Raw genomic sequence first — 12,286 nt, 5'->3', positions numbered from 1 at the left:
AGCAAGCCTCATGTGTTCGCTTCAGTGCATGGCTGCCGGCCGCCATCTTGGCTGACAGTTAATTTGCATAAGGATATGCTGATTAGCCAATGGGAAGGGTAGCGGTCGTACGCTAATTACCATGTTTCTCTTTTATTAGTGTAGATTAGTTAATAGTCTGTCAGGCTATAGACATGAGACAAATCTTAGTAAGCTTTTTGTTTTTTATCTCACGAAATACCTTTATTATGGCTAATCTTAGGAGATTTAACATTTTTAAATCTTAAGTACATTTTTATTTTCCTGGGAAATCTGGTACTTAGATATTCATATTTATTTTCTTTCGACTATCAGGATTGTGACAAATAGCAGTGCAGTCTCTTTCCGGGAAGATTTTACAGATTAGGTCAAAGTTCCCAAAAGTGCAGCTCACTCATCCTCACCCCTGCCCAAACTGTCCGATCTGAATAGATTAGGTAATTTTGAGCCTGAAAAAAACAGAGAGCAGTACAATTAGCCTCGGTGGAATAAGTAAGTAAGGGTTGCAGCTCAACACAAAGTAGATCTTCTATGCTGTGGGTGCCTGGACTTGTCATCCAGGAAAGTTCACAGTTAGCTGTTCTAAGACATCACTCTAACCTTTATATTGGGAGATAAAACATGTTCATTGTTGGGGGACCTAGATGTGTGCTTTTTGAGGGCTGAAGGACCTGGGAGAGGTGAAGGAAGGGACATTGTGAGAAGCAGAGGCTGACGCGGAAGCACGCAGTGCTGTGGAGTGCAGCCCTTAGCTCAGGTGGAGGTGAATTACCTGGACTTACCGTCCCCACTCCCACAGGAGGGACTGCACTGGGCCCAGCACAGGCCTAGCACGATAAGCAACCTTGGCCATGAGGAGCCCTGGGGCTGTTGGAGTCTCTGATTGGAAAATGGGCTTAAGGGTTTAATTACAGGCTTCTCAGAACCCGGGGATTTCATATGTTCAGAGTTCCATAATCTGGGCTTCTATTGATATTTCCTCAATGGAACTTTGTTTATTTGTCTTATGGCTTTTAGGAGATAGTAAAAAAAGTCACATTTATCATTACATGATATTTCTTTATTAGGAAGCTTTCTTTTATCTTGATTTGTTTTCTTTTTGTTTTTGATAGATGACTCAAAAAGATATCACCTTTGTTGCTGAATTTCTTACTGAACATTTCAATGAGGTAGGAAATTGGTATTTCTGTAATGCTGGTTTTTCTTCTTAATAATTGCAATAGAGCTGGGTAATGGTAAGAAGTGGTCAAATTCAATCCAGTTTAATTGAAGGTCCTTAGCAGTTACTCTTTTAAAAATATTGAGCTAATTAATGGCAGTGTTTGTTTATTTCACATATAGCCTATAAGTTGAACTTTTGTTTGATTGTGTGTCTTACAGTCCATGAAAGAAAAGAGTAACTGCCACTAACAGCTCTCTTAACAAAGTTTTTGGTTTAAATATAAGATTGTGTGTGTGTGTGTGTGTGTGTGTGTGTGTGAGTTGATTTATTAATTAAACTATACTTATCCTTTCTAGGCTCCAGACCTTTATAATCGAAAAGGAAAATACTTTAATGTTGAAAAAGTTGGTCAGGTATGGGCTTTGGATTTAATTTAGTTTTTTTTTTAATTTTTAAAAACTAATTTTAAAACATTAGCAGTGTTAGTCCAGAGTTTATGGAAAGTAATATAAGGCCAGTTATAGAGTAGCCCTGTCCTTTTAGTGGAATAAATAAAGAGGAGCAGTTTTTAAACTTTTTGGTCTCAGGATCCTTTTACATTCTTAAAATTATTGAGGACCCTAAATAGCTTTTTTGTGGGGTGTATCTGTCAATGGTAGATATTATTAGGAATTAGAAATGAAACAGAATAAAATATTTCTTGATTCATTAAAAAATAACTTATTAAAAATAACAGTTCCATTACATGTGAATATAAATAATTTCAATGAAAAACAACTATCATTTAGAAAATATAACTTAGTAGATAGTGGCATTGTTTTATAATTCTGCAAGTCTCTGATGTCTGGCTTAAGAGAAGACAGCTGGATTATCATATCTGCTTCTGCATTTAATCTGCTGTGATACGTTGTTTTGGTTAATTATATAAAGAATATCTGGCTTCGTACAGGTGTGTGTTTGGAAAGGGAGAAGTATGTTAGTAGCGATTTAGATAATTGTGGGTATTCTCTGATACCGCACCAAATCCTGACAAGTGATAGCATATTAAAGGTTAGTTTGAATGTGGAACTACAATATGGAATCTAAATTGCATCAGTGGACTTTTCGTTCTCTAATGCACTACAGATCCATTCACCTGCCTGGCACTTGGAATGGGTCTGTCCCCCAGGCGTGATTTTGTAATGTCATGTATTGCCACTAGGAAAATACCGGTTCACTGAGTTCTGCACAACTTCCATATGCCGACACCTCTCTTCATACAGAACCCCAGAGTCGGGTTTCATTACTGTCACCACCGGTCTCATCTGTCTTTAAGTCCCGTGAAGCTGTCAATTACACAGTGACAGATACAGGATTTTCAGAATTTTAATTTTGGCATAAATGTTTAAATCTCATCATTGGCAACTAATACCGGCAAGATGTTTTGTGTGAAGTGACAGCCTCACTTTCTTTATTTTCAAGAAAATATCTGCCAAGTACCCAAGAATGGATAATCGTTTTTTTGCCAGTCATTCTTTCATATAAAAATGGAATTCCATTAACAGCAAAAAAGTGTCCGGCTACGTCACAGCTGCGCTGTCCAGTGCGCTCTCTGTTGGTGTGCAGTAGAAGTGCCTTACGGATGCTTCCTGGTGCTGTCACACAGGACATTAAAGAGACCTGTACTCCACGGTTGAGCGTTAATGAAATCAATAATTTCAGTAGCTTCATCAGAGATGGTGAAACTGTGGGTGTGTGGCAAAGAGGAAGACAGTGGCGGCTAGGAAGGTTTGGTGCTACTGCTCGACGCTTGGTGACGATGCCGGGGATTTTCCCACCCGTGCTTTTGACCATCAGTGCAAGTGTCATTCCAGCGAAAGGGCACACAGCAGCGTGGCATCACTGTAAGAACAGTACCGACCTCACGAGTCCCTGAAAGCGTCCGTGGGCCACAGGTTGAGAACTACTGCCACAGAGTAGATTGACAGTTGATACCTTTTTCAAATTAATTTATAGACTTACATGTATAAGCTTAAAATATGCTTCATGAAAATAGACCTCAAAATTTAAATTCAATTTACGGCCTGTACGTTTACAGCATTCTGATCTTTTAGTCGTTAGCAGTTTCTTTAGTTGCTTGATCACCTCACTTAGAATAACAGCAGGGCACTTTCCAAGAGGACTTGGCAGTGAAACAGACTAACTTATTACATAGAAGAATGTTAAATGTAAACAGTTTGAAGCCTGATTTTAAATTCTGTGTTTGTAGTACTTGAAAGATGAAGATGACGACCTGGTGTCACCCCCTAACACAGAAGGAAACCAGTGGTATGACTTCCTTCAGAACAGCAGCCACCTGAAAGGTATTGCATGGGCCCAGGAGGTGTTGGCCAGCGCGTTTATTTATTTGAGACCAGTGCACCCACTCACAGTTCTGCTGAACCCTTGCTGAGTACTTACCTAAGTTCTTTAGATTTATCTTCTGTGTCCATTTTATTTGATTAGAGGAACAGTAAAAAAAAACAAAGTGTATGACATTACCATGATCAAAAACACTGTTAACTGCGCTTTAGTAAGATTGCTTATTCTTAAGTATGATGTTGTCTGATTGGCATCTTATAAAAAATAGGATATTGCGAAGAAAACTAAAGAGCCTGCTAGTCAGAGGAGTCCGCTTGGCCGGTGCCCGTTTGTTGACTCCTAAAAGCGGACGCATCCGTGTATTCTCCTGAGGTTGCAGCTTTCCTGTTTCCTTGTTAAGCCTTCCATTTTCTAGGATCTTAAAATGTTGGTGTGGTAAAACCTTTCCTACCCAGCATTATTAGGGATGCAACACAAAACAGCAGCCATCCTATACGTACGAAGATCACCATTTTAGATGAGAATATTTTTAAAGTGTTTCTTTGCTTTCTGAAAGAGTAATCTGACCAATTTAGCTATTTCTTAGATCAGTGGTCGGCAAACTGCGGCTCGGCTAACCGTGGCTCTCGAGCCACATGCGGCTCTTTGGCCCCTTGAGTGTGGCTCTTCCACAAAATACCGACTTCTGCGCATGGGCCACGAAGTTTCAGTCGCACTGTATGTGCACGCCCCCACGTGGTATTTTGTGGGAGAGCCACACTCAAGGGGCCAAAGAGCTGCATGTGGCTCGCGAGCTGCGGTTTGCCGACCACAGTCTTGGATCCTTATGGTAATAGCCACATATGTGTATTATCTTCAGTCCTGAGAACCTGTGGGGAAGGTCCTGTTATCCTCATTTTACTAATGAGGAAACAAGGCTAGAGAAGGCCCAAGCTCATACAAGCTAGTAAGTGATGGAGCTAGGATTCCGCTAACTACAGAGCCCGAGTTTTTAACTGGACTCAGATGTAATCTCTGCCTCTTGGATCTGGTTGCTGCTTATCCAAATGAATGAGTGAGGGAGGGAGGAAGGGAGAGCACGAAGCGGGAGGAATTCTCTGAGGCCCAGAACTTTGCTTATTGCTCTTGTGTTTTAACCCTGGGAGTCCATTCTTTTTCAGGGCAACAAATACTGGATGGGGCAAAAGTAGGTTTACAGTTGTTCGTGTGGAAAATAATACAATAATTAATAAAATAATCCAAGAATAAATTCTATTTTGCATACTCACAACTGACAAAGCACATCTGACACCAAAATTAGAGGGTTTTTTCCTCATGAGACCAGTTGCGACACCAAGTGTGTGTCCGACAATTTAATCCTGACACCAGCTACGTGAGTTAGCGCCGGACGCCGCCGTTTAGAGGCTCAGCCCCACAGGCTGCCCCCACTTCTGACTTCACTCGCAAGTGTGGGGACCCCAGGCGACCCACGTTCCTGTCCCACTTGGCGACAAAGTTGCAGGTTCCCAGAACTCCCCTTCTTCAAGTTTGATAATTTGCTAAAATGGTCCACAAAATTCAGAGAAAGACCATGATCACTGGTTTATTATAAAGGAACGGCCGACTAGAAATGATGCACAGGGCGTGGAATTGGCAGGGGGCACGGAGCCCTCTCCCAGTGCACCACCTCCCAGAACCTCAAGGTGCTCACCTCCCCGAGGCCCTCTGAGCTCTGTTGTGGAGGGGTCCTACAGAGTTTTCATTATGCAGCCATGGCTGATGAAGGCATTGGCCACTGGTGATTGAACTTAACTCCACCTTCTCTCCCCTTCCCAGATTTTGGGGGTTGGGGCTGAAAGTCCCAAACTTCTGACCAAGGCTTGGTCTTTTTTTTATAATCTGTAAAATGGAGAATATGATGCTTTCTTTGTACAAGTATTGTAAGCAGTAGAGATAACAGTTATAGCCCTGACCGGTTTGGCTCAGTGGATAGAGTGTTGGCCTGCGGACTGAAGGGTCCCGGGTTCGATTTCGGTCGGGGGCATGTACCTTGGTTGCGGGCACATCCCCAGTAAGAAGGTGTGCAGCAGGCAGCTGATCGATGTTTCTCTCTCATCGATGTTTCTAGCTCTCTATCTCTCTCCCTTCCTCTCTGTAAAAAACCAATCCTATCTAATAATAGACAAAGATTGAAATTGACCATACCTTCGCTACGTCTCCCATGGGCTAATCAGCGAGATATGCAAATTAACCGCCAACAAAGATGGCGGTTAATTTGCATACGTAAGCGCGAAGCGGCAGAGCGAAGACTGAAGGCGGCTCTGGCTGGAGCAGCGAGGGCTGTGAAGGCGGCTCCGGCCAGAGCGGTACCTGTTTTCCTCCGGGACCCAGGCCTATTGCACGAATCTTTTCGTGCAACAGGCCTCTAGTAAAATATATTTTTTTTAAAAAACAGCTATAAAAAGAACCTAGTGTAGTTGGTGTCAGTAAATGCTAAATTAGATATTACTTTCTACTGAAAAAGTAGCCTTTTTACAAGTAAAGAGCTTATTTTCATTGCACTGGTTTCTGTTGAGGGCTGAAGAACCTGGGAGAGGACTCAAAATGGATAAAGGTCTGTTTTTAGTATCACAATCTTCCAAAACAGCACCGGACTGCTGTTGTCACACCACTGTGGCTAAGAAGAGAGAAGAATGATCTGTGCTTCATTATATGTCTTATCGTTCCCAAATCTCCCCTTTCTTCTTACAGCCAACAGAAACGCCCTGTTGGATTTCAGTGGGAAAGATAGCATGTGGAGTAACAGGCTGCTCGGACTCAGCTTGTAGTCAGTGTGGTTGTGTCCAGTGGGCGGTCAGCAGGGGTGACGGGAGGCGGGGCGTTTTCAGTGAGGTGGTGTGAAGGGCTGACGAAGTGGCCAGGGAGAACCCCACCCTCACCTAAGCGGTGCGGGCCGGCTCTAATGACAGATATTTCCTTCTAATCATCTGGTCGACTATAGCTTTGTTTGTTTCTGTTTTTCTTTGAAACCAGAAAGCCCTTTGCTGTTTCCCTATTATCCTCGAAAATCATTGCATTTTGTGAAAAGGCGGATGGAGAACATTATTGATCAATGTTTGCAAAAGCCAGCAGTAAGTTCGAAATGCATGCCTTTGTGTAGGAGCAAGAACATCTACTATAGTGTGTGGCTCATTTATGTTAATGATCATAGTTATTAAGGTGAGCCATAGAAAATGCGTTTGACTAACAAAGCTGGCAGGTTTATATGGTTCCCCCTAATATTTCCTCGTAGAGTTTCTTACATACATTAAAAACAAAAAGAGGAAAGTGTTGGCATCTTTAGTATTTGGTATAAACGTTCTTAGTTACGGAGCTGTTGTGTCTCTTGTTTACTACCGAAGGGTGGGTGATTAATGCTATGAGACTACAGGGGTGGTTCTCAGGGGGCTACGTGCTTATCTCCAAGGTGCTTTCCAGCTCAGAATTGTCTCTCTCTTTCCCTTACTGGCATGACTGTTGTTAAAGTTTCTTGTGTAAAAGGTTTGATGATATAGATGATTGTTTTACTAGACTTAACCAATGCTGGTCATTCACTTTCTGTACAGTGTTTTTCTGCTCTAATGATATTTTAAATTTTATTTTATTTAGGATGTAATTGGAAAATCAATGAATCAAGCAGTCTGTATCCCATTATATAAAGATACTAGAAGGTAATTCTGTTTGCCTTTTGGGTGGTATAATTCAGCAGCCAATTTAAAATTTTATTAATTTTTTCCCTTTTGTTTTAGTGAGGACTCTACACGTAGATTGTTCAAATTCCCTTTTCTGTAAGTGTGTGTTTCTTCCCTATCATGTGAACAATACAGTTTTGTCCTGTGCATTGAAAACTGCATAGCATGTTTGACATTAATTTTTTTTTCCTCAGGTGGAATAATAAGACTTCAAATCTACATTATCTTCTTTTTACTATTTTAGAAGATTCAATTTATAAAATGTGCATCTTAAGGAGACATACTGATATTTCCCAGTAAGTGTTCATCTGAAGTTTGAATCAGAAGAGATAAGATTTTATTCTTAATCATAAAACATACAGCTCCTCTTCCTTACATTTCAGGTTTTGCTTAACCTGCCTTATGACTTGTCCCTGAACTGTTCTCAGTCTTAGTTTTCATGTCACTAGATGGACGATAGTGCCAGATGAGGAGGCTATATGATCCCTTCTGATTCTAGAGTATCTGGTTTTGTATTGGTGTATAGCAGTTACATGGAGGATGGTTTTTAGGCTTAGGAAAAATCAAGAGCAGAACACTCAGGATTACGTCTCATGAACCTGTAGGAGTTCAGAACTGTACTTTGGGTTCCTTATAGGAAGGACTTTTACCTGAGGTTAAGGATGCCTTTCATTCAACAAGAGGCCTCACCCACAGACACTACTTTTGAGAACCCACAGGGAAAGTTCTGAAAGGTAGATCAGACTCAGAATGCCATTAGTATCTGAAATGGGTTTAAACCTGAATTTCCAGGACATATTGTGAGACCAAGATGTGACATCATTTGGTTGTTCCAGATGTCCTTAATTGTGTAAGGTATCCAGCTACTTTGGTGACCATAAGGTTGTAAATCAAGTTGTAATGTTGATGTTGGGTTTACCTCTCTAGGTGTGTAAGTTAGTTATTAGTGTTTTAGAGTGAGCACAATGGGATTTGGGTCTGGGATTTGGGGTTTAGGTAGATACACTAATACTGATAATGATGTTCTTTCAAGCGTTTAGATTATTGGCTATCCGGGTTGTTCCACAAAGTCTCTTTCCCCCTCTTCTTTCTTCAAGATCTGTAAGCAATGGACTAATTGCTATTAAATTTGGGAGCTTCACATATGCCACAACTGAGAAAGTGAGGAGAAGGTAAATCTTGAATTCTGTTTGGATGGTATATAAATATGTATGTATATGTTTTGTCCTGTGAATTTTAGGAATATAGTTAGACTCAGTTAAGTGATATATACCTACAAGGCCTCCCTTGCTTGCAACACAAGGGAGGGATTGCCACACACTGTATACTTGCAGAGAGGGTTGACTGGAACCTTACCACCCTGCAGAGGGAATTTATGTAGCGGTTTCCTATAATTAGTACCTCTCAGCTAGTTCCTTGTCTGTTAAAAAGAAAGTAATGTGGTCCCAGGGGCACCTGGCTGAGGTTCTTGTTACGACCAACATTATTCTTCGTGCGGTGGGATTTTCTTAGGGTATGAAAGGGCAGCAGCACCTAAGGCATCCCTGCGGCTTTGCAGAGGACAGAATTGACACTACGCAGAGGCCGATCTTTTTCTCGCTCCTCACATAAAAGCATCTTACGATAACGCCTTAGAAGTTATTGTGTCTTCACATGTAAATCCTAAATCCCCTGCCCTCCCTTACCCCCCAGTGTCTTATGTCCATTAGTTATGCTTATATGCATGCATACAAGTCCTTCGGTTGATCTCTTACTCCCCTCCCTTCTGCCCCCCAACCCTCTCTGGCCTTCCCACTGCAGTTTGACAATCAGTTTGAGGCAGCTCTGCCTCTGTATCTATTATTGTTCAAAAGTTTGTAATGGTCTTTATTATCCATGAATGAGTGAGATCAGTGGTACATCTACACGATGGAATACTATGCTGCTGTAAATCCTATTTTTACTTTCAGTCTGGTTAACTCAAAATACGTATAAGGAAGCATTCATGGAATTTCCACAGGCTTAAGGCCTGACCATTGAAACTGTGAACCAACCTTACAGATTTTTATTTTTTCACGATTACCTATTTTTAGGGCTTAGTTATATTTGTGAATAATCCGTACATAAGTAAGTGTGTTTTTAGTGCAAACTAATGATATATTTCAAATGTTATTGTATAGAATGTCGCTTGACTTTTTTTATCGTCAGGTTTTTTTTTTTTTGCTTGGTACGAGTATGTTATGCATCCAATATTGTCTCTGTAGTTATGATCATCTTTCAGGTAACAAAACGTATTTCACTTCTAGCACCTACAGTTGTCTAGATGCACAGTTTTATGATGATGAAACTGTGACGGTAGTTCTTAAGGACACTGTAGGACGTGAAGGAAGAGACAGACTCTTGGTCCAGTTGCCATTGTCTTCAGTGTATAACTGTGAAGACTCTGCAGAATATCAGTTCACTGGGAATTACTCTACAAGGTAACTAACTCGTCAGTAAGTTCCTCTTTCTGATATCACGGTTACAATGTTTTCAGTGTATGTCATCTATTCCAGTTCTTTATGTATGCTAGATAACAGTTAACCAGGGATAATCATATAGTCAGTCATATTTTTTATTTTAAAAATACTGGCTTTAACAGCTCTTCTGTTCCTTTGCTTTACTAGTAAATCAGTAGGAATGTGCTGGAACAAGGTTGGGTGTTATTTGGGGTGGAGAATGGGACTTCTGTGAGTTCTTTCTTCAAGAGCAGCGTTAATCCCACTTTATAGTAGAATCAGTTACCCTAGATTGCCTTCAGTGTTTCCCTTCCTGACGTAGGGCCTCCGTAGCCACATGGAGAGGACATGGCCATTTCCAAGAGATGGCTTTGGCTGACTGAGATTTAAGAAAGCAGATCCTTTCTCTAATTTAAAAATGTGTCTATTTATTTTCCTCGAAAGAGAATGAAAAACCTTACTAAGAAGATATTTTGCTTGTTTGTAATTATAGTATTTTTGTAGAATATAGCACACAGTGTTTTTATACAGAGTCTGGTAAAATTATTTTGGAGATGGGAATATCCGTAGAAACCGAGCCCATGGTTGACCCTGACACCCCCCCTAGTAAACCAGGAGGTGATCCCCTTTTCACTCCTGGGTCGGTTTTTCCCGCTCTCTAGGCTAGATGAACAGTGTGGTGCTATCCCTACACGTACCATGCATTTCGAGAAGCATTGGAGATTACTGGAAAGTATGAAAGCGCAGTATGTTGCTGGGAATGGTTTTCGAAAGGTGTCCTGTGTGGTAAGTGTTTGCAGATTGCTTACTCAGAGTTATAGGAGGAAGCGACTGGATCCATATGGTCCTTTCAGGGCAAACTTTTTGTGATAAATTGCTTCTGTTGATGATGAGCTTGTTAGTCACCTTAGCTATTTAGTTCTCTTGTTCTGAGAAAGCTTACTAAGTAATCAGTAACAAGTCTAGATTTTTTAATTATGAAATTGTTACTATTGCATGTGGAGATTCTTTTGTGCAAAATGAAAGCTTCAGTTTAGTGATTTTGTTGAACATTGATGGGAAAATAATCCTATATAATAAAACCCTAATATGCAAATCAACCAAACGGTGGAATGACCGGTCACTATGATGCTCACTGACCACCAGGGGGCAGATGCTCAATGCTGGAACTGTCCCCTGGTGGTCAGTGCGCTCCCACAGGGGGAGCACCTCTTAGCCAGAAGCCAGGCTCATGGCTGGCGAGCACAGTGGCGGTAGTGGGAGCCTCTCCCTCCTCCATAGCAACACTAAAGACCCCTCCGGGGATGTCCGACTGCCAGCTTAGGCCCGCTCCCCTTGGGGGGTCCCGGACTGTGAGAGGATGCAGGCCAGGCTGAGGGACCCCCCCCCCCCCCAGTGCATGAATGTGGTGCACTGGGCCTCTAGTTTTCCTATAAAACCATTCTTTGAACTCCTGATTTCTAATTCCGTATGCATAATTAGTTAAGCCATACATTTTAAAATTCTGTGTTTGGCCTTTTTTTTCTTCAGTTAAGCTCAAATCTCCGTCATGTGAGAGTGTTTGAAATGGACATCGATGATGAATGGGAGCTGGATGAGTCTTCAGACGACGATGAGGAGGCCAGCAATAAGCCTGTAAAAATCAAGGAAGAAGTGTTGTCCGAGTCGGAGGCAGAGAGCCAACCAGCTGGTGCTGCTGCTTCAGCGCCGGAGATAGTCATCAAAGTGGAGAAACTGGACCCGGAGCTGGACTCCTAGTCTCGGTGCCATTTTTCGTATGTTCTCATCGTGTCAGAAAGGACACAGGAGACGGGCTCAGACGTCTTGAACCACTTTTAATTCTCTTTGTGTAACAAAGAAATAAACAACAATTTTTATCCTCATTCTGCTTCATCTTCTCTTAGTGGTATAGTCACTGTGATAGACTTTCTTTTTGCTGAAATTCCTTTATATTACTGTGTGCTGAACTAGTGCTTAAAGAAAACATAAATTGTGAAGAAAAAGGTAGGTATTGGAAATCATTCCTATATCAGGAAGAAATTACAATTAAGTAGTCATTCACTGGAAGTTTTTTCTTTTTAATTTAAATTCTTTATTGTTTAAAGTATTACATATGTCTCCTTTTCCCCCCATTGACTTCTCCCTGGCCACTACCACTCCCCAGCACATGCCCTCACCCCCCCTGTTGTCTGTGTTCATTGGTTAGGCTTATATGCATGCATACAAATCCTTTGGTTGATCTCTCTCCCATACTCCCACCCTCCCCTGCCTTCCCTCTGAGCTTTGATGGTCTGTTCCATGGTTCTATGTCTCTGCATCTATTTTTATTCATCAGTTTATGTTGTTCATTATATTCCACAAATGAGTGAGATCATGTGATATTTATCTTTCTCCGACTGGCTTGTTTCGCGTAGCATAATGCTCTCCAGATCCATCCATGCTGTTGCAAATGGTAAGAGTTCCTTCTTTTTTATTTTTATTTTTAAAAAAAAATATATTTTATTGATTTTTTACAGAGAGGAAGGGAGAGAGATAGATAGTTAGAAACATCGATGGGAGAGAAACATCGATCAGCTGCC

At 41.3% G+C, this 12,286-nt stretch overlaps 1 protein-coding gene across 3 annotated transcripts in view; it reads left to right on the top strand.

The window, feature by feature from the left end:
• The window catches only part of ANAPC4 (anaphase promoting complex subunit 4), a 33,582-nt gene extending 21,992 nt beyond the window's left edge, over positions 1 to 11,590 (top strand). Inside the window, exons 18-28 of one of the 3 annotated variants that reach the window (XM_005877660.2) lie at positions 1,131 to 1,187; positions 1,537 to 1,593; positions 3,429 to 3,522; positions 6,533 to 6,630; positions 7,148 to 7,209; positions 7,288 to 7,326; positions 7,425 to 7,526; positions 8,328 to 8,402; positions 9,516 to 9,689; positions 10,370 to 10,493; positions 11,238 to 11,590. In XM_005877660.2, the coding sequence (XP_005877722.1) occupies positions 1,131 to 1,187; positions 1,537 to 1,593; positions 3,429 to 3,522; positions 6,533 to 6,630; positions 7,148 to 7,209; positions 7,288 to 7,326; positions 7,425 to 7,526; positions 8,328 to 8,402; positions 9,516 to 9,689; positions 10,370 to 10,493; positions 11,238 to 11,465 (1,110 nt within the window). In that variant the 3' untranslated portion in view covers positions 11,466 to 11,590. The remainder of the gene's footprint in view (positions 1 to 1,130; positions 1,188 to 1,536; positions 1,594 to 3,428; positions 3,523 to 6,532; positions 6,631 to 7,147; positions 7,210 to 7,287; positions 7,327 to 7,424; positions 7,527 to 8,327; positions 8,403 to 9,515; positions 9,690 to 10,369; positions 10,494 to 11,237) is intronic. The other 2 variants (XM_014548899.1, XM_014548900.1) reach the window with 2 other exon arrangements.
• Positions 11,591 to 12,286: the final 696 nt, after the last annotated feature.

This window comes from Myotis brandtii, unplaced genomic scaffold, assembly GCF_000412655.1.
Source record: "Myotis brandtii unplaced genomic scaffold, ASM41265v1 scaffold525, whole genome shotgun sequence".
NCBI classification, from domain to species: domain Eukaryota; kingdom Metazoa; phylum Chordata; class Mammalia; order Chiroptera; family Vespertilionidae; genus Myotis; species Myotis brandtii.
This window is presented reverse-complemented; position numbering and strand designations above follow the sequence as displayed.